General features: G+C 46.8%; 1 protein-coding gene across 1 annotated transcript in view; it reads left to right on the top strand.

The window, feature by feature from the left end:
- LOC119463446 (katanin p80 WD40 repeat-containing subunit B1-like) overlaps nt 1-26263 on the top strand; it is a 171883-nt gene that overhangs the window by 110590 nt on the left and 35030 nt on the right. The window contains 4 exon segments of the mRNA XM_049668221.1: nt 7985-8231; nt 11114-11282; nt 15151-15333; nt 24367-24537. Of these exon segments, the coding sequence (XP_049524178.1) occupies nt 7985-8231; nt 11114-11282; nt 15151-15333; nt 24367-24537 (770 nt within the window).

Raw genomic sequence — 26263 nt, 5'->3', positions numbered from 1 at the left:
GGTGGGAAGATGGCGAGCTTCCTCCTGACTTTCCTCCCTTGCGGGCGTGAGATTGAGCTGGCATCGTCAGCTGACTGTTGCACACTTTCAGTAACACATACAATGCATACGGCCAGGCGCGGATCCAGGGGGGATGTCCGGATGTCCTGACCCCCCCCTCAGATTTCTGCATCGCCCCCTCGCTGACAGGGGGATGGCCCTGTCGCACAAAAATAAAAAAAATATATGGCAACCAGCATTCTTCAAAAGTATTTTTCGCTAGTACCAGTGGTATCAGCCATGTAGAAGTAAAGCTAGCTCGCTCACAAGCTTAGTTGTATTCCGTAGGAGTGTGGTGTGGCGAAGTTGGCGTAGCTATTTTTTCTCATGAACACCTTGGACCTCCTGGCGCCTGCCGTGCCTTACTCGTCTCGTCGGTGGCGTCGAATGAACGAGGGGTGCCAAACACTCCGAGGTCCGCTCGAGCGCCTTCGCGCCTGATTAACTTAGTTTCCCCCTGGGGTGTCAACGGTTGCCTCATTAGCTGTCATTGGTTCCGCGACCAACCTGCTTAATGAAAGAGATCTCTTGCTGAAGTGTTCATATATAAATAATAACAACTAACAGCTAAACTAAGAACTACGCATAGGCAACTTTTTTTAACTGTAGCACTCATTGGGATCACAGTTACACGTTGACAATATCCAGTACGAGCACAGTACCGTTCGTACGCTACAAGTTTTTCATTGTAACTTCGCAGTTTTATTGTCGTACATTAAGCATAGGAGGCTGAGTGGGCGTTCTCGCAGAGCAGGGCGAAGCCTTGAGCCGCGGCTGCGAAGTGACGTCAGCGGCCAACGCCAGCGCGCGGGCCTAGGATGGCGTCGCGTGGTTAGAGAAACGGGAGCAGATGCGCGCCTTGTGTAAAAGGATGACGTCGCGTGGGAAACAAAACATGAAGACGCTGGCTCGCACTCTCGCCTACTACACCACATCATTATTCTTGTAGGTGGCGTCGTGAGTCTTCATACGCGGTGATTCGCATATCGTAAACAACCAGCGTAGTGGCTGCTGCGTTGGAGCGGACCGTTACGCCCGTATTCAAGAACGTTCCTCTAGTCAACACACCACCACGACTCAAGAGAGAAGATGTCACCGCCATCCCTCCACAGAAGTGGTTACTGAGCTTCATGATCATTCACGGGAATTCATGAGAATTGTCGCGTCTTTATTCTCGATTATTCTGCGCAGTACGACAATTGAAATTTGGAGTCTGATATCTCGGACCACGGACACGCTAGAATAATTCTTCCGACTGATACTGTGTAGAAACTCGACTGTCTCTAAGTTTTCAATACAAACATACCCACTTACTGCAGTTAACAAAAAATAATTGTTCAATTTTAGTTAATTGGGCTGCTCACAGCGATAATTATCATCTCACTTTGTGCCCCCCCTAGCCATATAACTTATTAGCACAGGTGGTTTTCGCGTGCCTCCCAGTGCCTAACTTTAAGAAAACCATAAAGCTTAGTTTTGAACACCCTGTATTATCAGGCGCAGCCGCCAAGCAGATGGCTGTATTGGGTAACGTCCTTTTCCTATAAGCTCGGAGAAACCGATACCTGGCTTCGCTACAGGTCTTCTTCCTCTTTCTGGGGTTTTACGTGCCAAAACTAGTTCTGATTATGAGGCATGCCGTAGTGGAAGGCTCCGGATTAATTTTGACCACCTGGGGTTCCTTGAACCTGCTCTACAACGCAAGAACACGGGCGTTTTTGCATTTCACCTCCATTGAAATGCGGCCGCCACGGTCGGTATTTGATCCCGCGATCTCGTGCTCAACGTGAGCTGACTGAGCCACCACGGAGGGCTACAGGTGTTGCTTTAGCCGTATAAAACGCGGGTTTATCATGAGGAAAAACGGTAAATTTCGGTAAATAAGAAAGGCTACTCATCATCATCATCATCATCACTGACAGAAGCTGACCCCCCCCTCAGAGAAAACCTGGATCCGCCCCTGCATACGGCGTGCGGGGACGATGTTATCACGAGACGAATCCGGTACGTCCATTGCGCGCACAGCATCCGTAGCAACTGCCAGAGGAGGTCAACCCAGCGTGCCTCTACCTACCCTCCTCCTCCGCGACTCTTTGCCTCTTTTCTCCTTCCCCGCTTTCCTATAGGTGGCATTGCATTGCCGTGCGCTCAGCGCACTCCTTCGTACTTTCCCCGGCATGCAATTCACTTCTCCACCTCCAGGCGCGTTCCTCCTCTGGTGCTCGCTTCCTTCGTGGCTTCAAACTACCTATCGCCAATTTCACATGCGAACCAGTTACGCTTGCGCGTAAAATGTACTTTTGGTTGTTTATCATCATCAGCCTATTTTGATGTCCACTGGCAGTATGAAAGCCTCTCCCTGCAATCTCCAATTACCCCAGTCTTGCGCTAGCTGATTCCAAGTTGTGCCTGCAAATTTACTAATTTTATCACCTCGCCTAATGTTCTGCCGTACTCGACTGGACTTCCCTTCCCTTGGTTGATAGTACACTCTAAAGACAGTTTACACACACCTTTGTTCCACAACAATTATCTTCATTATCTTTCATGCCTTTCCTTTGTAGGTCACGAACAACATGTGCATTATCAGTGTGACATAGCATTCTTGACAGGAAGTGGCGAGGTCAAAGTTTTCTAAAAAGGAAACTCAAGTAAGACAGAACAGTTTTTGGCAGGGGCAGTACCCCACAAGAAGACAATAATTAAAGTGGGTGGTAAATAGAGCATCATATATGAGCACCTTAATATTCATCATAATTACCTCGTGAAAGTAAACATGGCCAAAAACCTGCAGCAGCTGACCAGCAATAGAATTGTTATGTTTATTCAAAGTCATGTGATCAGGGGGGGATGTGAAACCCTGGGTGTTCTTGGAGATGTCGCAATTGCATTCACGGAAGAACCTATTACAATATCGCTAGGCAGGTAGAAACCATTTTATTCTTTGGAGGAAAAGCAGTGCTTTAGTCATTGTGATATTCCTAAGCCATCTTTGAAATATCATAAATATCATATTTTATTGAGAGTGAAATTTGGAGCATCGATGGGGATGTCTGCATTATCAATGGGCTTGTTAACAATATTTTCACCATCACTGCTTGCATTTTCCTCTTGCTTTCTATGTTCGCACCACATCAGGCAAGTGCAAAAGAGAAAAAAACTGCTGTAAAACTCACTGGGGGAAGAAGACAGTGTGTGTCTTATGTCTTCTTTCATTAATACGTATCACTAAATCTGGATTTTGCGTGAACCGAGAAAACCAGCACTGCACCTATATGAAGAGATTAAATCCATAATTACAGATTTTAAGAATTAAGCCTATGCAATTTATTACGCAAAATTTACTATGCAATACATTACCATACAAAGTTAAGAGGACAAGACTAAAGTTTGCTTTTCTGCCATTCTGCATGAAATATCTGCATGCTTCATTCCTAGTATTAAACACCTTCTTTGGCAAACATCTTAGTCCAAATTTCAGCCTGTGAAGCTGCTGTGTAAATATCCATTGCTGGCTGTGCAGGTGGAAAAATTGACAAGTACGATTACAGTGGGGACATGTTCTTATCATTCCCAGCTTCTCGGTGCCCTTGCAGAACAAGATCTGTGTAACACAACTAGGTTACAATCATTTGAATTCCTGTTTATAATATTGTTACAAGCATGGGGAAAAGGGGTTTATTTAGGCGTGCGAAAGCAGGAACAGCTGCCTACGAACAGCAGGAATGGCCTCTGCACAGTCGTCGTTTCCATCTTCCTCCCTCCTTTTGATTCGCACGTCCCTTTTACATGCTTGGGCGCGACATACCTCTCCTCGCAGACAAAGCCCACTGGGTGAGTCAACTGCCTTGTCGAGGCGTGCATGATTTCAACACCTGGTGACATGCGCGACTTGTGTCCTAGCAGAGTGTCGACCAGCGTTCATGAGGCGCGCAAGAGTGTAGTTCACTTCGCTGATCTTGTCGATGACAACATACGGTCCATCGTAGTTTGCCAGCAGCTTTTGGCACAAGCCGCGCTTTCTTGTGGGAGTCCAAAGCCAAACGAGATCACCAGGGTGATATGTAACAGGCCGATGTCGTGCGTCGTAGCATGCTTTGGAGTTTTCTTGCGATGCCAAAGTCCGTAGATGCGCAAGTCGCCAAGCCTCTTCAGTGAGGCATAGCATATCGGCGACCGCAGGATTGTCGTGGTGGTAAAAAGGGAGGACAGTGTCAAGTGTATACCGGGGCGGGCGAGCATATAGAAGGAAGAAGGGGCTGTAACCGGTTGTCTCATGTTTGGCGGTGTTGTATGCGTAAGTAATAAACGGAAGAACTTCATCCCAATTCTTATGATCGGATGCAACATACATGGAAAGCATATTCGTGATCGTTCAATTAGTGCGCTCAGTGAGGCCGTTCGTTTGCGGATGATACGGCGTCAAGTGCCTGAGGTGCGAGTCACATAAACCTAGAAGCTCTTCCACGATATCTGCTGTGAATTGACGTCCCCGGTCGCTTATAATAACAGAAGTCGGTCCATGTCGCAGAACAATAACGTGAAGTAAGAAGAGTGACACTTCGGTGGCAGTGGCTGATGGTATAGCCGCGGTCTCGCAGTTGCGCGTCAAATAGTCTGCGCAGGCAATTATCCAGCGGTTCCCCTTGGATGACTGAGGAAAAGGTCCTAACAGATCAATTCCAACTTGCTGAAAGGGCAAGGTTGGAGGCGGCACAGGTTGAAGGAGGCCAGATGGGGCAGTGGTTGGAAGTTTCCGACGTTGGGTACGGTATGCAGCTGGCGACATACAACTCAACCGAATCTCGCATCCGGGGCCAGTAAAAGCATTCTTGAATGCGATAAAGGGTGCGAGCAGTGCCTAAGTGACCGGAGGTAGGGTCATCATGCATAGCCTGAAAGATTGCTGGGCGGAGACGCTCCGGCACCACTAGAAGGAAGCGTGCACCCGTGCTTGAGTAATTCCTTTTGTACAGGAGCCCGTCACGTACACAGTAGCTGCTTGTTGAAGTAGAATGGGCTGAAGTGAAGAGTGGCTCTAATTTGGTGTCTGTCCGTTGTTCTGCTTTGAACGCATCGATATCAGGAAAAGCGGGTGTCGCAGAGGCAACGAGATGATCAAAGTCGTCGGCGTCGCAGTCCGTTGTGGTAAGCGGCATACGGGAAAGACAGTCTGCGTCAGCATGTTTTCGGCCACTCTTGTAAGACACAGTGAAGTTATATTCCTGCAACCGCAAAGCCCAGCGCGCAAGGCGACCACAACGGTCGCGAAGGTTCATGAGCCAGCACAGGGAATGGCGGTCTGTGACGACTAGGAATGGGCGTCTGTACAAGTAAGAGCGAAATCGCTGAACCACAAAGATTACAGCGAGGCATTCTTGCTCTGTCACCGTGTGATTGCATTCAGGTTTGCTTAACAAGCGGCTTGCATAAGCAATCATGTGCTGACGGTCATTATAGCGTTGGACCAAGACGGCACCCAGACCAACGCCACTAGATCTATGTGAATTTCTGTCGGCACAGTAGGATAGAAGTGGCGAACGATAGGTCGGGAGGTCAGCAGGAACTTTAACTGACGAAATGCAGAATCGCACTCGGGTGTCCACTCAAACCGTGCGTCTTTATGTAGCAGATTTGTCAGAGGATTATTCAACGTCAGCAAAACCAGGAATAAATCGGCGAAAGTAAGAGCAAAGACCCCGAAAACTGCGAAGTTGCTTCACTGACTGCGGTGCACTGAATGCCTCAACAGCTGCCGTCTTGAGGGGATCAGGCCGGATACCGTCTTTGTCAACAAGATGACCCAGCACAAGGGTTTGGCGATCACCGAAGTTACATTTCTTGGAGTTTAGAACCAGGCCAGCGTTTTTGATGCAGTCGAGGACAATATCCAGGCGCGTATTGGATATCCAGGCGCATTTTGGGGACTCTAGTGCAAAAAAGAAACGCGCTGAACAGACGCTTTCGCAAAGGGCTCAGGTTCCTGGCGAAACCTGTACGACTTATATTGGAGAAGTGCTAAAATTGTGTAAAATAGTCAACTCTCAAATGTCTGAAGATGACAAAGTTGGACATTTGTTGAAAGGAGTAGCCGAAGATGTCCAATTTTTTTATTGGTAAAGAAAGCTTGGATTCTGTGTCTGACGTCATTCGCCGCTGCAGGACCTTTGAGACGCTGAACATGCGACGGATAATACCAAAGTTTGGTCGCCTGGCTGATGTCTTAACGGTGGCAAGTGTATAGCCGAGCTCGTGTGTTGACCTTCCATCTACAATACGACAAATAGTTCGCGAAAAAATGCGAAGAGTTGCTTCATCGGGAAGAGATGTACCGTCGCACACTCGGCATCACTGGTGCGTACTCGCCACACGAGATGAGAAACATGGCCGTTTTGACCGCATGGCAACCGACGGTTCACGCAGCGACCGTTGAGTATAGGTCTACCCCGCACCTCCACCAATTTGTTACAAGCACGGGGAAAAGGGGTTTATTTAGGCGTGCGAGAGCAGGAACAGCAGGCTATGAACAGCAGGAATGGCCGCTGCACAGTCGTCGTTTTCATCTTCCTCCTTCCTTTTGATTCGCACGTCCCTTTTACGCGCTTGGACGCAACAATATTACTTTTAAGCAAAAGAAACTGATGTGCGCTACAGTAAATGTAGCTCCCAGGAAAGATGCATATGTGACAGCAATAAGATGTTTCCCTATATTTACACCTAATTTGATAACTTGCTATTGTGTTCCATTGCTCATAGTGTCATTTAGGAGTACATTTTGTAACACAGGCACTGTGCAACACAGTACAATGCCCAAAGCAGTTTTAAAAAGTGATTGCATGGTATCTTTTGGAGTGCAAGTCATTTAGTCCAGAATTGGAGAGGGATTTTGTCTTTTTTGGCTGTGCTGATGCTATGAAGGGCCTATGCTTTAACATATTTCAGACTTTCAGCAGGTTTTAACTGTGCATACTTCTTTGTGCTGCCAATGCTGTGCTACATTCAACTATTGTATTTTCAATTTTAGTAACCGATCATGTTATTAAAGGTTGCAGTAAGATGGGACTTCTCAAACCACAGCTTGTGGATCTTTAGGGTATCCCCAAGAAAGTTCAAATGGTGCCCTTGTGAAGTACTTTACGGACATCAGTTTAGACGAGTTTAGAAAAAGAAACAGGGTTCTTGATGTTGAACTTTATTTGGCTCTCTGTCATCAATTCAATGTGACCCAAACAATCTTGTCTACAGCTTGTCTTTACTTGTCTTTACATCCTGTCTTGTCTTTACATTAATCATAGAATGCCAGTTACATACTATTTAGCAATATTGCAGTATAACATTCTTTTAGTTGTGCTGCTTTCAACATGTCTAACTTATTGTGCATGCTCTTCTCTAAAAAAAAAAAAAAAAAAAAAAAAAAAAAAAAAAAAAAAAGCTTAACAGTCTAGATCCTAAATAACTTTACAGCATGTAAAAGGTTTCATGTTGGCCAAATGTTTGAGAACCACTGCAAGCAGTGCATTGAGTATAAACATTGCTGTTGCAGCATGTCAATCTTCTAGGACTTAGTGGCAGTGATAAATTTTTTACTTGCTTTCGCATGTATCACAATGTGGGGTTATGTCTTTCTTGTTTCATTGTTTTAGTTCGATTATGACATCCACATCACCACATTAAGCTTTGCAGCCTAATTCTTGTCATTTTTGTCTGCATTTCATTTTCTTTGCCGAGAGTTATTTCCTTGCCTTCTGTAGCAAGCGTAGGCAGCTGCCATCAGGTTTAGTCATTCAGTGAATGAGCTGCACTTGTGATTTGACTGCAAAGACTTCTAGGGATATGATGAAAACTCTTCGCATACTTCAAATTCCTGCGCATCTTATATGTGTCTATCAGTCATGGTTGTAACATGGTGTCACAAAAACAGGGCTATGTTTACCACATTCTTCAGACACGTACAGGCCAGCCCTGGAGCCACAGAGCAGCAAGGTGGTGCGATTAAGTGGTGCCTCAAATCCGTGTGTACTCACGGAAAGACCTGGAGCCACAGTGAAAGAGACACGGCAGCTGAGCGTCACCACCAGCTACTCGGCTATGGGTACAACCTTCACGATACGACCCAGGGGCTCATTGGTGGGCTCAGGGGCCCTGCTGGCACCAGACCCACCAACACCTAGCATAATGGCAGCCATACCAGGGTAAGCACTAGTGCATGTGCACAGTGTGTTTTGGTAAGGAAGATTGTGTGTTTGCACACACTTATACATGTGATCAGCATGGACTTCAAGAATATATTTTAATTTTTTCGAGTTTTGATTGTGCAGGCAGCCTAAACTACAATTAAAATGTTGTCATTCTTCTGATTTTAACAAAGTGCTATTATAGCTCATTTAGCTATAACTGGGGATATGTGCAATATATTACATGTTCTGGACTGATTCAGTACTTTTTTTTTATTTATGCATAGTTGCTTAGTTTCACTTCCCTTTTAATCTGACTGTGTTCAAGTGTCCTGAATGCCGCCTGTGCACATTAATTAAAGGACTGTCTGTAATTTCTGTCAACTGTCTTTAATGTTCGTCATTTCCAAGCCAAGTTCCACCAGTAGTGCTTGTCTGGCATTGCCAGCATCTTTTGCACATGTAGCCTTTATGGCACAGTGAATTGAAGGTATTTTGTGTATCCCACAGGGAGACCACAGAGCTCCTTAGAGAACACTGAAAGACTTGCAAACTTGTATGCATATAAAAGCACTTATACATGCTGTCATGCAATGAGGGACACGGCCAGGTGACATTGTTTTGCCGATTCACTTGTTGCTATGATGGCTGTGCAACTTGTAAATGTGAACTTTCTTGAGGTTGTAATCGTTTCTTGATGTTGTGATACGTGTTTGAATATAGCTGACAGCTGCTATAGGACTCTGCCAACGACAATGCGCTAACTAGCAGCCACAACACAAGCACTTTTTTTAAACAAGAAGTGCTGTACACTTCGACTTCTAGCTTAACATACACCAGTTTGTGGCAATGTAGGGTGGCTCCAACATTAGTGCCAAGTTTAACAGTAGAGTGTCATGGCTTGCAGTTATATGCAGCTTTCTATGCCATTTCAAAATTCTAGAGCAATCTTTAAGCCACTAGCACCTTGTTGGTTCCTAGCAATATAAAACTGATTCTTTTCATTTCTACTATAATCTGTGATACATTGTGGTGAGTTGTCGGTTCTTTTACAAAATTTTTTCACTTTAATATTGGTAAATTAGGTCTACATTTGCATGTCGTAACATTAAAATTCAAATTAACACCAGTCTGTACTTGTACTTGCTAATTGGCCACATTAACTACTGCAGCCAACCGTAGTTGCACTGGTGACAAATGCTTAGTGGTGCATTCACAACTTGGTCATTTGCTTTATGGCCGGTGTAGCATGACATGGTCACTATAATCATGTCTTGTTATGTGGTAAGCATTATAATAAGTAAGTCGCAGTCACCAGCTGATTTTCCAGACTTGCTCAATAATTTGCTTTTTTTCTGCAGGGATGCCATGAGCCATTTTAAACTGATGTACTAGAATGGTGACTGAAATTTCAAACATGCGTAGTCTTGCTGAACTTTTTGGGCATGATATGCATCTGCAATCGGAAATACAGCCACCATAATTTAGGTTATTCACAATTTATTTGCCACTAATTGATTTCCACCATTGCAGCTATTGTCTATACCCTCATTTTTGTTGGCAAAGACATTTCTCAACTGAGTGTCATTACCTTTAATGAATGTCTGCAATTAAACCAGACATTTTGTGGTTACACATGTAGGCTGCATGGGTTCAACTCGCACTTGTTTAGCAGAAGCACTGTTTGAACCTATTGGTGAGCAACCTTGTGCTCAATGGGTCCAGGCAGTGATTTAACCTGGCTAACTCAAAGGCACTAACATGGCACTGGGTTTTTGTTATGCTGTGCGAAAGTCTTAGCACCATGTACGTGTGACATGAATAAAATTTCTTTCATTTTTGGCTAAACGAAGGCAACAAGATTTTTTTGAACCAGTTCTTTTTTTATGTGGCACAGTGGCAATGTTCACATAATGTAAAACTATTTATTGCTGTATAGGCCTGTTTGACTACAGTTGTGGGCAATGTGCCTACCTTTAAATAATGTTTGAAACCCTGTTGATAATGCTTATTTTGCCTATGTGTTTTAATATGCTGACAGTTGCTATAGGACTCTGCCAACGGCAATGCGCTAGCTAGCAGCTACAAATAATTTTGTATAAAGCATGCCAATTAAGTTTATAAAAGCAAGTGATCATAAGACAGGCTATCTTTGTAGTGTTACCTCGTAAAAGTAACAAGCCACGAAGTTCTCTCTGTGAGAAATTTGACTGTAAGTTATGTAGGGGTTCGAGAGTGTTTTTCATGTTATTCAGAGCAAGCATTTATGTGCTTATCAAATTTGAACTGATAAGCAAAGGATGCAGCCCCCGATTACCAGTGCTTTAATTAGGCACTTGGATACTCTAGCATCTGCTTATCTAGATAACTGCGGCCCTTTTTTTTCTTCTTTTTTTTCTAGCATATTGTTATATCATACAAAAAGATTGTGTCGTACTACTGCAACAGCAGAAGTGAGCTGGTATGTTACGTTAACAGTCTGCCAAGGCTGTGGTTGATATAGTTCGTAAGTTCATCTGCCTTAATCAAGCCATTCAATCTTATGGTAGCGAGGGATCAGTTGTAACAGATGCCTCTGGCAGTCTTCACACCTCATCACTCTTGAACTTAGCAAGGAATCAAGAAATACTATTGCATTAGCAACAGAAATAAATATTTACATAATTCTGTGCCAGTGGCTTGATCTAATAGCAGTGGTAGGGCTATAAAGGAGCTCTAGGCAAGCTGGTAGTTTTGCCATATACTCGTGTTAGCAGAAGCAGCTCTCAGGCTTCAGGTTCTTTAGATTGCATTTATATTTTTGTGGACCAGCCCTATAATGTTCATATGATGAACTCTTGTTCAAGTTTTCTGAGTCTAGGTGCTTGCTAACAAGGCGCATTTTCTTCTATTTTTGGCAGCTACAGCTCTGTTGGAGTGGTGCCCAGCAACATACCTGTGCCAGCAAGTGTTCTTCCCAGCAAAGTAACCAGTCGCGCCATGCCCACGGGTCCAATCTCTGCCATTGCAACCAGCTTAGGGAAGCCTATTGAGAAAGCCACTGCCATGGTGCGCACGTCATCATCACAAGTAAGCTACTTATTACTACTACAAATACCATTCTGTTTTATTTCATGCTGCTATGTTGTCATAAATAATGTTCTTATTGGGAGTCACTGGGGTTAAAGCTCTTCTGTAACATGATCGCTGAGATCTTTGAGCAACGGTTCAGCAACTTAGCAAAGCAGTTATGAATAGTCTTGGAAATAAACTGTATAATGTGATATGTAATTCAAAGTGAAGGCACTCAGTGAAAATTATTGAGAGACGTGAGAGTGTGAATTCTTGATAGCATGAAGAATTGCTTTATTAACTATATAACTGAAGAGACATAAGGCATCACTTGTTACCCCTGAGGCTACTATGCATAAAAACAGAAAAAAAAACAACTAAATACTGCCATCTGGAGCCCTAAAATTAGGTGTAGGCAAGAAAGTTCCCCATGCAATATCAACATACATATATATTTGCCATCTAAAATATGCCTGCTGGTGTGCACCACAATGTCAGTGCGATTTGCAGTTTTAAGGAGTGTTGGACAATGTTGGAAAGTTTAACAGAGGCTGTTGGCAAAGGCTGAAAGATATCTCAAACTGGCTTCATGACTAGCCCTTTTTGTCTCCTTTTAGCTCTCTTTTTTCCCCCTCTTTTGTTAATCTTTTTTGCCACTGGGACTATTTTTCACTACTTCAGAACTTAGTGATAATTGGTTATGGTCTCATGCTTCCTCTTCATTGTTGGATGATGTGTCTGTTCTCTGGCATGCAGCAGTGGCTCCTGTGAGAGTGTAACAAGCCTTAGTATTACTACATTTTTTATGTGTAGAGCACCGTAACGTGGTATATTTAAGTTACTATGTCGGAATATTTCTTTATGACATGCATGACAGCTGCATTTCTGGCATTGACACATCAGCCAAAGCAACTTTTGCATCTTTTTTTTTTGCATCTCTGAGCATGAAAGAAGCGCATGAATACACGCAAAATTGCCGCGCAGCTGGCCGCTTGAGGCACTTTGCATGTACGTATTTGCAGGCTTCTTTCACTCTCGGAAAAACACTTATATGTAGCACGTATTGAATAACAGAAAGCTGTATCGGGAGTTTTTCATGTTGCTTTACAGTTTTCTCTGTAACACTTTTCATCTAATTATAACATTTGAGAAGTTGATTAATTAGGACTAATTATGTAATTAAGCAGAATGCAAAAAAATTATCTGAATATCTCCTCATCTAAGCAAACAACATTACCTTTGTTCTGTCCAGCTACGTGCATTTACATATTTTTAAATCTTAGTGCATGATAGTTGGGATACCCTGTATATATAGACAACTTTGTCCGCTGGGTATGTGCCCGAATAGACAGCTTGCTGCTGGCTACTGTCTGGCCTAATAGAAACTTAGGTCACTTGGTATGGTTGCACGTATTATGTATGTGCCCATGGGAATAGCAATCTTGGCCAATCTCCCAAAATGGATGTCCAGTGTGACACAGCGGGTATGAAGCCTTAAATGTATTTAGTACGGGTGGGTGAACATTCAAACTTTTGAAAATGAATTGAATATTACATACTAACTAGTATTCATATTCCTACTTGAAGATGAACTATTTGCTATTTTTGAATATTAGAAACTAACGAAATATTTTGCAAAAAGTGACTGTTAAAGTCTGGTTACTGTTCACTGTCTGTCTGTAGAAGTGAAGCAACAATAAAAGTTTTTTGAAGCAATGCAGGAACAAAATGGGTAATGCAAGCTTTGGTTTTAGTTTCGAGGCACAAGCGTACATGATAACCAGTGCTTTTTGCTTGTAGTCTGCGATTGTGTTTTTGGCAGTCTCATCATGTAGCAGTTTTATCAGTTTTATCTTCTAAGCTACAACCAATCCTTGGCTATAACCAGTGACATTTTTTTCTTTTTTTTTTGCAATGGGCCCTATTACATGTGTCTATGACACACGTCTTTCAGCAGCTTTTTTTTTTTTCGTTTTCTTCCTTTCTTTTTTTCTTTCTTCTTTTTCTTTTTTTTTTTCAAGGCTTCTGATCTTTCTTTGGCAATCATTTATCAAGCATTTTTGGAAAGCTACAGCAGCCATTCATTCTCGGAAAGCTTGCTTGCAACCAAGCTCTACAAATGTCGAGAGGCTATTCATGCAGTTCTTTTAATGACAATTAGTTATCTTGTGTTTAGAACTGATCCTTATTGTCTCTGATAGCTGTCTTTTTTTCACCAGTCAGTGCAAGTGTGGTTCCTAATTATACCGAAATAAGTATTACTGCCATAAATATCTACATCGACATTTGACTATTTGATATTTGATTTGATACTTACTGCTATTCGTATTCGATTCGTATTCAAGAAAGCTGATATTCGCCCACTTCTAGCATTTAGATTTGTGTCGTACTTCTCTGTGCATACACCTCTCAACATTCTTTTCTCCACAAGCATCGTACATCCCCTTCATCCTCATGACGGAGACAACTAACAGGGGCCATATTCTGAAACGTTCCACTTCGACGATAGTACGCCTAGGCGATAGTCACATTCAGTAAATCAACCAGCTGCTTACCCATGACGTCAGCATGCACTACCAATGTGCGCACTCGAACGTTTTGCAACACACGAGAGAGTGCACCGTGCGAGTGCAGAGCGGCTCGGGTGTGTTGTTTTCAAATGTATCGGCCGTAGTACGTACGACACAGGCGTGTTCGTTCATTCAATATATGTCGGGAGCACTCATTGACGCCGTGACGTCAGAATGACGTGCACCGGAACTACTAGACGGCGCGATTTATTTTCCGCTTTTGCTCAACCAGCCAATCAGCGCATGGCTAAAGGCGAAAGTGGAACGTTTCAGAATACGGCCCCAGGTGACGAGGCTGTGCTCATGTCATCCACTACTGCTGCTAACCTGCTAAATAAGCTTTGCATCATTTAGATTCAAACGTTACGTTGGATCTGCATATTTTCTATATATAGGCATAAATTTAAGGAGGAAGAACAACCAGAGTACTCAAGGGTGTGAGCAATGGTCACCTTATTGCTGCCCTTAGTGTTCTATAAGAGATCTGCTTTTGAAAGTATGATCTTCATCATGTAATAATGTATGCTTGTTTTCATTACCATTCTCATATTTATGGAAGTAATTGAAGCTGTACTCTATCTCACAAGTCGTTTGCAGTGCTGCCGACGGTACGAGGCGTACACAGGCAATATCCATGTGCAGCGGAATGTAGATTTCAGGTGTTATTGTCTGATTAATGGGAGGATTAGAGTTTTGTTGTTGCTTGGTAGATGATACATTGCAGCGATATGGGACATGTTTGGACCTGTTGTGCATGCATGTCGTATACCGTGAATTCAGCCGCCACCGAGCAAACGACGCAACGCAGATGAAGACATTTCGAGGGGCATTCAGCCTTCCTATTGGCCATGGGGTCCTGTAGCTCCACAACGCTGCAGACGACTTGTGAGAACTGGTGTAGTTAAAACTCTCTGGTGTCAATTGCCATTGTTTTCCATTATTACAACTGCATTCAAATGGTTGTATCTGAAAAACAAAACAAAAGCTTGAAGATAATTTTCTGGCACTGGTCCAGGTGGTGCCACAGTGTCTCTTCAGGCCTATTTGTGCCAGGATATTTATGTACTACATGCCACTTAGATGCTTTTTACCATGTTGATGACCTTCATTCAGTGGCATTGCTAGCAAATTTTTTTCCGGCTGTGCATTATGACTTGGATGACTGCTGATTACGTTAGATGCCATTTTCATCTGTACAGGCACTTAATGCTACACTCAACTCTCATGTTGTTCAGTAGAGGATGAGTGTTGCACTGTTACTCTGATTTGCCACTTGCTGCTTACAAAGGTTTCATGAAACTCGTGTGTTCTTGCAGGTAGTGGAAAGCAGCTCAACAGTTTCGATAGTTCGCCCTGTCATGAGTGTGCTGCCTGACAGCAAAGAAGCCCTGGCACCACCTCAAAAAGCAGTTGTTCACCCTGAACAGAAGCAGCCAGTGGACTTTGTGCCTTCACAGAGGGACACTCCAGCAGGCCTGGACCTTGATGAGTTTCTTCCGGTGAGCACTTGCTAGCCCAGGCAAAAAGAAAAGCATTGATTGCTTTTTTCTAGGCTCTATTACACATCCCTTGGGTACTGCTCATGAACAAATGTGCTGACAAACAGCAGGTGGCAGGTGCTTTTGTAAATTGTTTCACTCAATGAAGAAATGTGGTCTAGAGGTATTGGCATACCTCTGTTTGCACGGAAAGAGACTTGCTCTGTAAATGCTGCATTAGGACCAAAAATAAAGTATTCTATTGCACTTCAAGTGTGTGATAAACATTGTACAAGATTGTGTACAGTGTAGACCGCTTATAACGTAAGTCACCAGAGTCGCGAATATCCCCCACTATAAGCGGTACCGCACTATAACCAAAACAACAATTTTCAAGGCCTGCACATATGCAAAACATGTGCACTGAGCTGCCACGCGTATGCGACAGTCGAGGAATGCAGCTAGAATGTTTGAATTCAATTTACAGTCCAGTCTCGTTAATTCAAACCAAATCACTCGGCGGCGCCTCCGACCGGCATTTCTCCGGCACTGCCATAGAGTAAAAGCTTAGGAGAGACCCCTCAATGTCGCGCGCGAAAAAAAAAGAAAGAAAAAAAAAACGCGGCGGAAATTTCACCCTCTCTCAAATGGCAAGGTCGCCGATTCTGCGTTGCGCCGGAACATGAGTGTACGTGCCGACCTCTCAGCCACGCTACCGTAGCCACGTGTAGAAAATGGCAGTGAACCCTTCTTTCTCCTTTATGCTTCCTCTACATTCTAGTCACGTGTTGACCTTGCACGCTGCAGCTACGGCGCAGAGGGAAGCAGCGGCGCTGTCCCAGGCCGGCCAACAAAACTGCCCACGCCGGCAAACGCCCTCTTCACGATAGCGGCAGAAAACGAAACTTCGGGGAGCTGGCGCCGGGCCGGCTGGAGCGGCGGCGCCTGCACGGTGGTAGGCGCGCACGGTGACAGTCGAAAGTGAGGGAGCTACGAGGGAGGGCGAGGGGAGCCACCGAAGCGGCGGAGTTGCCGAGGTGAAATCCGCTTCCCTGCCACCCTCTTCCCTCACATTCCACGGTCTCCGCATGCGCCCTTCGCCTTGCTGTGCCGGCGCCGCTTGCTCCCTGAAGTTTCGTTTACTGCCGTTATCGTGAAGCGAGCGTTGGCCGGCGTTGGCAGTTTTGTGGCCCTCGCTCGCTATGCGTGCCGTGATAGTTCACGACTCGCACTCAAAATTCTGGTTTCAGCCTCACTGGCTGTTTGTTCGCACCACGTGCCGTTCTCCTCTACTTCGTCTCTTTCTTCCTGGAGCACTCCTTGGGGCGCCCGTTTGAGGGGAGCGTTCGCCGTCTCCGCTGACTTCCGTACTCCCAGGAAGCCGCACTGTAACCGGTATTTCGTTTCCCGCAACTGCACTATAAGCGATACGTGTATACGTGGAGTGCTATGGGAAAATTAACGGGAGTCTGAAAAGGCCGCACTATATCCGGTCCTGCACTATAAGCGGTTACGTTATAAGTGGTCTACACTGTGTAATGTAAACCCAAATAAAATACGAAGGGCAATTGCTGCTATGGAAAGGGGGAAAACTTGTCCACCTAAATATGACATAAAGAAACCTTTGTCTAAAACAAAAAAATATTGTGACGATCATTTGACGTCACCCCGGCCATATTATTCGTTGGCCCGCTAGGCTCAGTGGCCCGCTAAAGCTCGGTGGGCAACATTGGTTCACCGCATGCAATAAACATCGTGAGCACAGCTGCTCGGCGGTCAGTCATCGTTCACCACCACCATGCTGCGCGTCGTATCTGGGACAGGGGTTCCTCGCCCCCCCCCCCCCCCCCCTTCGTTCACGGTCCGGGGCAGATCGTGACACTGGCAACGAAGGAAGCCCACGTGTCGACCCAAGCCACCGAGTGCGGCAAAACGCCGCCCCCCATTCCTGCCGCCATGCCGCTGTACGGGAGGCTCGAGCCGTTCGAGGGTGATGGGTCCGCCTGGCCAGTCTACGAGGAACAAGTTCACGGGTTTTTCCGGGTGAACGACACACCCGAGGTGTAACAGCGGGACATTTTCCTGGCCAGCTGCGGGATGCGCGTCTTCAGTCTCCTGCTCGACCTTCTCAAGCCGGCCACACCGCATGTCAAGACGCTGAGTGAGCTGCTCACCACACTACGGTCGCATTTCAGCTCGCCACCGTCAACGTTAATGGAGCGTTTTCGCTTCAACAACCGGAGCCGCCGCGAAGGAGAGACCCTCGGCCAGTTCGTCGCTGCGTTACGAGGGTTAGCGAGTGCTTGCGCCTTCGGGGACGAGCTCGACTCACTGCTCCGGGACCGTTTCGTCTGCGGGATAAACAACCCCACCATGCAGACACGACTCCTGGAGCTTCCTGATCCCTCGCTGGACGACGTCGTGAAGGCAGCGCAGGCGATGAACGCTGCGGCCAAGGACGCCGGCGAGATTGCACGCACGACCGGCTCACCGTCAACGGAAGCAACGGTCACCAAGATGACGACTAAGGGTGGTACGTGCAGTCGCAACGGTGGTGACCACTCCCCCCCACAGTGCCAGTTTTCCCAAGAACAATGCTTCACGTGCAGAAAAACTGGGCACTTCGCACGGGTTTGCCGAGGGGGGAGGACGAACAGTGGACAGCAGCAGCAGCCTGGATCAAGCCCAGGTTCCACACAAGCCCGCAGTCAGGGTAGCCGTCGCAAGGGTTCGCGACGGGGACGTGCGGCAGCAGTCTCGGGTCTTTCCGCGGCCAGGCTCCACGTCATGGCCGAGAACCCGCCAATCTTCGACATGTGGCACACAGGCCTGTGCCACCGTATCTGCTGACCGTCGAAGTCTGCGGGCACCCCATTTCCATGGAGCTGGACACAGGGGCCAGCGTGTCGGTCATGGCCGGGAAACTGTTCAAGCGTACTTTCCCCGACATGTCCGTCGAGGCTTCGGGCGTGATGCTGCGCAGCTACTCCCGACAGCTCTCCCAGGTCCAGGGGCAGGCCCAGGTCAGCGTTCGCTTTGGTGACTGGGAGGCAACCCTTCCCCTTTATTTAACCAAGGGGTCGTCACTGACGCTGCTGGGCTGAAACTGGATTCACGCACTGGGCGTTCGGTTGCCGGAGTCCGTCCTACATGTGGTTAAAGACGTCCCAAGCCTCCTGACCGATTTCAAGTCCATGTTCCAACTGGGGGTGGGCACATTTGCCGGCACGACGGCTAGCATTTCCGTTCCTGAGGGAGCCCGGCGTCGTTTTTTCAAGCCTCGCCCACTGCCGTTCGCCCTGAAGGACGGGGTCACCCAGGAGCTGCAACGGTTACAGTGAGAGGGCATCCTGGTGCCCGTCAAGACGTCTGAGTGGGCCGCTCCCATAGTTCCAGTCCTCAAACGAGATGGCAGTGTCAGGATCTGCGGGGATTGAAGGTTACCATCAACCCCGTTGCTACCGTCGAGAAGTACCCGCTGCCCCAAATTGAAGATCTCTGGTCAGCGTTGTCTGGGGGACAGAAGTTCACAAAGCTCTACCTCAGAGACGCTTACCAGCAGCTGGTGCTCCAGGATGCCTCCCGGAAGTATGTCACGATATCGACAACCTTGGGGCTCTTCCAGTACACACGCTTACCGTTTGGCATGGTCTCAGCCCCGGCCGTCTTTCAGAGGGAGATGGACAACCTCTTCAGGGGCATGAGGCACGTGGTGGTGTACGACATCCTGGTTACTGGCACCGACGACGGAGACCACCTGCAGAACTTGCACAACGTCCTGGCACGATTGCAGGACGCCGGTCTTAAGATCAAGCTGGAAAAGTGCGTTTTCCTAGCCCCCAGTGTCGAGTACCTGGGACACGTCATTTCCCAGGCTGGCCTGTCCCCAGCCCCCCGCAATGTTGATGCTGTGCTCAAGGCGCCAAAGCCCCACAACAAGGAGCATCAGAGCTACCTCGGCCTCATCAACTTCTACAGGAGTTTCCTGCCGAACCTGTCGGCGCATCTACAGCTCCTCCATCTACTTCGAGATGGTCAGCAGTGGACCTGGAAAAAGGAGCAGGAAGTGGCATTCCAGCGCAGCAAGGAGCTAATCACCAAGGCTCCAGTGCTGGTGCACTTCGATCCGGACAAGGCTGTCGTCCTTGCAGTAGATGCATTGCCGTACGACGTGGGAGCCGTCCTGGCGCACCGGGGCAAGGATGGCCAGGAATTCCCTGTGTCGTTTGCTTCCCGTCAGCTTCTTGCTGCAGAGCAACGTTACAGCCAGCTGGATAAGAAAGGCCTGGCCTTACTGTTCGGGGTCGAGCGCTTTCACCAGTACCTATGGGGCAGAAAATTTGAGGCGGTCACGGACCACAAGTCGCTGCTGGGTCTGCAGGGGCCGCACAAGGCGGTCCTGTGCAGGCATCGGCTCGAGTGGTACGCTTAGCCTGGAGGCTTGCAGGGCTGCAGCTAACGGCTGGTCTACCGTCCGGGAAAGGACCTGGGACCTGCTGATGCCCTTAGCCACCTGCCCCTGCCAGAGGTGCCAGCTGCTGCTCCAGAGCCTGCTGAACTGCTCATGCTGGAGCACGCGTACCCGGAGGTACTCTCCAGATCTGCAGTGTCACGGCCACCAGCCGGGACCCAGTCCTCTCCCAGGTGGTCAAGGCGGTGTCCCGAGGGGAGGAGTTTGTGCAGCAGGCTTACAGCCACAAGGCTGCCAAGCTGAGCCTGCAGCAGGGCTGCCTACTGTGGGGTTGCAGGGTGGTGATCCCACAAAGTCTCTGGTCCAGGGTCCTCCAGTTGCTGCACGCGGGTCATCCTGGTGTAGAAAAGACGAAGATGGTGGCTTGGTCCCACGTTTGGTGGCCTGGCCTGGACCAGGACATCACTCACATGGTGCAGAGCTGCCAAGTCTGCCAGGAGCACCAGCGGGCCTCACGTCATGTGGAGATCACCCCCTGGCCGTTCCCACAGAGGCCCTATTCCCGCTTGCATGTGGATTTTGGGGCTCCCTTCAAGGGCCATTACTTCCGCCTTTTCAAAGTGGGTGGAGGTCCTACCTGTCACCACTCCTTCAGCAGGCGCGACCATTGCGGCGGTGCGACAGGTCTTCGCCGCCCAGGGGTTGCCGGATGTCATCATGTCCGACAATGGCCCCGCTTTCGCCAGCACAGAGTACCTGGCCTTGCTGACGAAGAACGGAATTTGCCGGATGATGGTTCCGCCGTACCACCCTGCTTCAAACAGTGTGGCCGAGCGGGTGGTACAGACAATCAAAGACAAGCTGAAAAAGAGTAAGGCTGGAATTTCCGGATGCAGGTTGCCCGGGTACTGTTTCAGTACCGGACCACGCCCCACGATATCACTGTGAGCTCCTGCTGGGTCGGATGGTCAAGACACCCTTGGGCGTCCTGCATCCAGACCTCTGGTACACAGAGCTCCTGAAACAGCTGAAGCAGAAGCTGGCTGCTGACCGAGGGTGCCGTCCTGGGCCTTTGCTGAAGTCGGGAGCTCCGTTCTTCGCCAGGAATTTCCATCCTGGTCCACCCTGGTCCGCCGGACAGGTGCTATCTCCTGCCGGTGCCTCATCACTGCTCGTCCGCATGCCGGACGGGAACACGTGGCACCGGCACGCCGACCATGTTCGGCCTCGCCTCGTGACCCAGCCTGCAACCTCGGGCGCCACTTCGGAAGTCCAGCCCGCAGGGGGGTCAACGACAACGGTCGCCGCCAGCGAAGCACCAGAGGCGGCAAGCATCGCCAGTTGTGCGGCACCCATTGGACCACTACCAAGTTCGGCGCCATTTTCAAGGCCGGTCAATGCTGACCCTCCAGATGGAGCGAGACTGGCTCAGGGAGCACCCGGCATTGCCACACCCGGATCGTCAACACCTGTGCCCAGGCAGAGTACTCGACAGCGGAGGCTGCCGGACCGTTACTCGCCTGGTTAACAGGCACCTTTTTGTTTGTTTGTGTGGACAAACAAACTGGGGGGTAAGGGGATGTGACGATCATTTTATGTCACCCCGGCCATATTCTTCGTTCGCCTGCTAGGCTCAGTGGTCCGCCAAAGCTCGGTGGGCAACATTGGTTCACGGCATGCAATAAACATTGCGAGCACAGCTGCTCGGCGGTCAGTCATCGTTCACCACCACCACGCTGCGCGTCGTATCTGAGATGGGGGTTCCTCAGCCCCCGCCCCCTGCGTTCATGGTCCGGGGCGGATCATGACAGGTATTTAAAGCTTTAATAGATAATCTTAACCAAATATATTACTAGTACTGAATTTCATGGGCCAAGATCAAGTAGAACTAAATTAACATACGAAATTTTCCGATCTATAAGTCGCACCTTTGTATAAGTCACACCCCCTCAAAGCGGCAGTTTTCCCGAAAAAAAAAAGTATATAAGTCGCATTGGTGTATAAGACGCACCTGTTCATTTGGTAAGCGATTTAAAACAAATAGTGATGTTTCACTTCGTGAATGCAGGTCACATGCAAGCATATCGGTGCCATGCCTATATAATTGCGAGAGCAGCGATATGGACACTCCAGATGCATTTCTGCCGTTGTGGTCGCCACGATGTTCCGTATCAAGTCCAAGGGCGATAACATCGTCCCCGCGTGCCGTATGCTGTATGTGCCAGTGAAAGCGTGCGATGGTGAGCTGAATCGCGCACAAGGGAGGAAAGCGCCAGGCAGCTCAGGAGGGAGGGGGGGAGGGGTGGCTTGTACTTTGGTAGCAACTGCGTAATTTGCGCAGCGGCAGGCGCCGTGCCGTATCTTGAAAGCGATCTGCAGATGCGATGACTTCGGGATTGGTCGACTGACGGTTAGCCTGCGCCGCTTGCGTTACTGCTCCGTTCGTCTTGCACAGCAATCGGCAACTCGATCACGAGAAGAACCTGGTACCTCCATAGCACGCACACAACCCGTAGCAACTGCCAGAGGGATTCAACACAGCCTGCTTCACATGGCCATAGCATCCAATCCGATTTCGACAGCAGTTTTTCTGAAAAAAATAAATATAAGTCGTACCGTTCTAAAAGATGCACCATCGAAAAATTTAGAGAAAAAAAAAAAAACAGTGCTTATACACTGGAAAATACGGTAATATACCATAGTTACTCATGTAAGGCCTGCACTTTTTACGAGAACTTGTATTGGTTGTGGCCCTTAAACGAGGCAGACTTGTAGCTACTCACTGAAGCTTCGAACTGCGCTTAGACTGCTATGTAAAATAATGCAGCCACTGGCTGCTGACTATGAAAACATTTATAGTCGCCGACCAACTTTTGGACACTCGGAATACTGTGAAAATGTCCAGATTGTTGAGCAGTACAAAAAAGCAAATTGCAACGGTAAAATTGACTGAGAGGCATGCGCAGCCATGGCTCTCAGTCAACCAGAAAAAGGGAGACGTGCGCCATCACGCCCCCCCATTCCCGCCGCACTTGCACACACTTGATTGCGTTACAATAGGATGGATAGGTTGGCTAGTTGGTATTGCATTAGTATTTGAAAGCTTAGAGCGCAAGAAAGATAGTGGACGAAAAGCGTGTGGTTTGTGTTCCTTTTCTTCGTCCAGTATCTTTCTTTCCCTCTAAGTTTTCTAATAATTGATTGCGTTACCACAAGCTTGTGCGCCTCCTCCTCTTGCCCCTTGCTTGCATGGGAAGACGGCGCTCATCAAGCCACCATCCTTCACAGCTCACTCTCGCACGCTTTCACTCGCATCTAAAGTATACAGCCCACCGGGTGCGGAGATATCTTAACGCAATTGGACTTTATATGGACGTGACGCTACTTCTCTTCAGCGCTCGCTCTCGGTCGAAGGCTCACAATTTGAGATGTGCACTCGCAAGCAGCTGCATTTAAGTCAACCATTTGACCATCTGGGTTCATTTATAGTCTCGGTATTCCTTCGGGGCGCTAGTGAAATTTTGTTATATTAAAAGTGTGTATAAACACATTTTGTTATATTGAGGTTCAAAATCTTTTTTGTTCTATGGATAAGACGTTATAAAAAGTTAAATACTTTGTTATATCGAGAATTTCGTTATACTGAAGTTCGTTAAATTGAGGTTTAGCTGTATGTAATGTTGTCAGCTAAAATGTTTTCAATGGTCACTATTTTCATTATATTTGTCATTATGCTCTGCTGTGAATATTCACAAAAGCATGTGACTTCATTAACCCCTTATGGCTAGAGGTGGGCGAATATCAACTTTTTTCAAATATGATTAGCAAGTATCGAATAATGAATAGCCAAACACAGATGTATATATTTTCCGCAGGAATTTTTATTTATGTAAAATTAAGTTCCACAGCTGTACTGAACAATGCAAAAAAGACAATTATCAGGAACAGATGATCCGTTTTAAACACACGATCACCAATGTTCATTAGAAAAATTGCATGTATAGCCTCTCTATAACCTGGTTGCCTGGTTGCAAATAAACTCTCCAAGAAAGAATGGCAGCTGTATGACTAGCTTTCCAAAAGTTCTAAATAAATGGTTGGCGAAAAAAGACCGGAAGCTGCGGAAGAAGCAAAAAAAATCTGCAAAGGGACTTGTGTGCCGTAGACATGTAAAATGACCCCATTGCAAGGAAAACGTCACATGATTGCTATACTGCCAGAAACGCTAAATGACAGGCTACAAGCAAAAATAGAAAGTTGTCATGTAGACATCTGCCGTGAAACCGAAAGCAAAGCTTGGATTACCTTTTTTTTTTTTCGGCATTGCTTTGAATACTTTTGTCATTGTCTCACTTGTGATAATTTGCTATACTTTGTTTAGCAGACGGAGAACAGTAACCAGACCTTAATATTTGGGTTTGAAAAATTTGTTTAGATTCAAATATTAGAAAATGCCAAATACGTAGTTCCCTTTCGAATAGAAATATGAATTGTTAGTGTGTACTATTCGATTCATATTCGAAAATTCTAATATTCGCCCACCCCTACTTATGACATTTGCACTTGTTATCTTCACCTTATTTCCTATGGACACTGAGGCACAACAGGCTAATATAAACTCTTTGCTCTGCATTTTTTTATAGCGGCATTTGCAAGCAAGTTTACGCCTGGGCAGTGCTGGTATCCCGGACATGTCGGAGGCCGAAGCGTTAAGCACAATTGCTGAGCAGCACAAGACTCTCCTGGCAGTGCTACACCATCGTCTAAAGAATATAAAAATTGTTTTGGCGCAGTGGAGCACAAAGGATCCCAAGGTAAGATTGCTATGTTACCAATCAGAAGTTAGTTGTATCGTGGGAATCTTCGAAAAAAATTTCGAGGTTACCTAACCCTTTTCGTACCACAGAAAACGTCAAAATTTGTACCAAATTTCACAGAGATTACCAGATTCGTGGCCTCAGAACGACTGTAATCATCTTCGGCTGTATTCCTACAAATTCTGGTGATGATTGTACATGTCAGCAGTAGAGAGAGGGTTGATATAATGTGCAGTAGAAGCACTTTTTCACGGCTGAGGCCTGCTGCAAAGCTCTTGTGATAGTTTCAACCATCCTAGAGTGCTCTGATCTTCGGTGCATTGCTTATTGCAACGTGGTAAAGAATGTAATTGAACCCCAGCTTGAATGAATTTACGATTTGATGAATTTTTCACATTCCTCTAGAATGCTTTAAAAAAATAATGTATTTTTGTTTGTTTCTTTCTTTATTTTTTTTCTTTGTTTCATTCACTCTTTCGTTCATCTGTTTTATGACAAATCAAAGCAATATTACACTGCACACTCAACTGAACATTGCATGCACACATCAATAGTCTTCATGGGAAGGATCCGTGCAGAAGCGGCAGAGGAAACTTGTCACTTGCTATATGGGCCAGCTGGGTCCTTTTGTTAACACACCCAAAGTCATACTGTCTTTGCTCGCAGGAACCAGGCACAAATTGACAGTGAGAGCTGGAGCTAGTGTTTAGGTGTAGTGTTTGGCTGGTAGACTTTTGTAACCAATGTAATAGCGATTGTAATGTAAGGACAGCATATTGCTACATGCACATTTTCGGTAACAGCAAGGCTTCCATTCATGCTGATTGTGTTTTTACCCCTCTTCCATTTTAAACGTGGCCAGTGAGAAAAATGACAGAACAAGCACACCTCACTGTCAACTAGCTAATCAGTTATCACAAGATATACATGTCTCTTCTAATCCTGTGAGGTGATGTAGGCCACACTAGAGTTACTGTATATGCTCCCCTTGGGGAGCAGAGTTGCGCATTTGATTAAACGCGCCGCTCGTGGCCCCTATTCGCCCAATCTGGTCACATGCGCAAAAAGCATCCTTTTGAGGGAAAGCCAACTTCACGGCTGTGCCTGCACCATATAGTTCTATGGCTTACACTGCTGCCCGCCGCGCCACCGTCGACGCGAGCCTCTGTGTGCTGCCGCCCGCCACGCCACCTGGCTTTCGCGGAATGAAAGAGCACACACATTCGGCAGCTGAGCCACGCCGTATCCTGCATTCAAGGGGAGCGGCTTTTCTGTTTAACACGGATGCGTCGGCGGGCAAGATGGTGGACCAATTGCGCAATTCTGCTCCCATAGGGAGCATATAGAGTAACTCTAGGCCACACCACTGATTGAAATATGCAAGCTTTTAGGCTTAATATTGTAAGAAGTAGTCAAAGACTACTTTCATGCATGGCATGAATTAGTACTACATATAGTTTTAAGTATCAATCCTGGAGTATTTCATTTTTGCCAAGGTGCTATATTTCTTGCGAGTTGGGACTATGGTCGGAGCGGCTGCTGAATGTTTTGCATGCTGACTGGAACAGTGCCTGCATTCCTGGATGTTTTCACTTGAGAAAAATTGCTGCATGTGGTCTGGAAGTAAAGGTGGTTGCGGTGCTTTATATAGCTGTGGTTTTGAGAAATAAAAATACTTCGCTGTGAACATTGGAGCCCTACACTGTCACTGCAGCAGCACTGC

The sequence above is a fragment of the Dermacentor silvarum genome, chromosome 1 (genome assembly GCF_013339745.2).
Source record: "Dermacentor silvarum isolate Dsil-2018 chromosome 1, BIME_Dsil_1.4, whole genome shotgun sequence".
Lineage (NCBI taxonomy): Eukaryota > Metazoa > Arthropoda > Arachnida > Ixodida > Ixodidae > Dermacentor > Dermacentor silvarum.
This window is presented reverse-complemented; position numbering and strand designations above follow the sequence as displayed.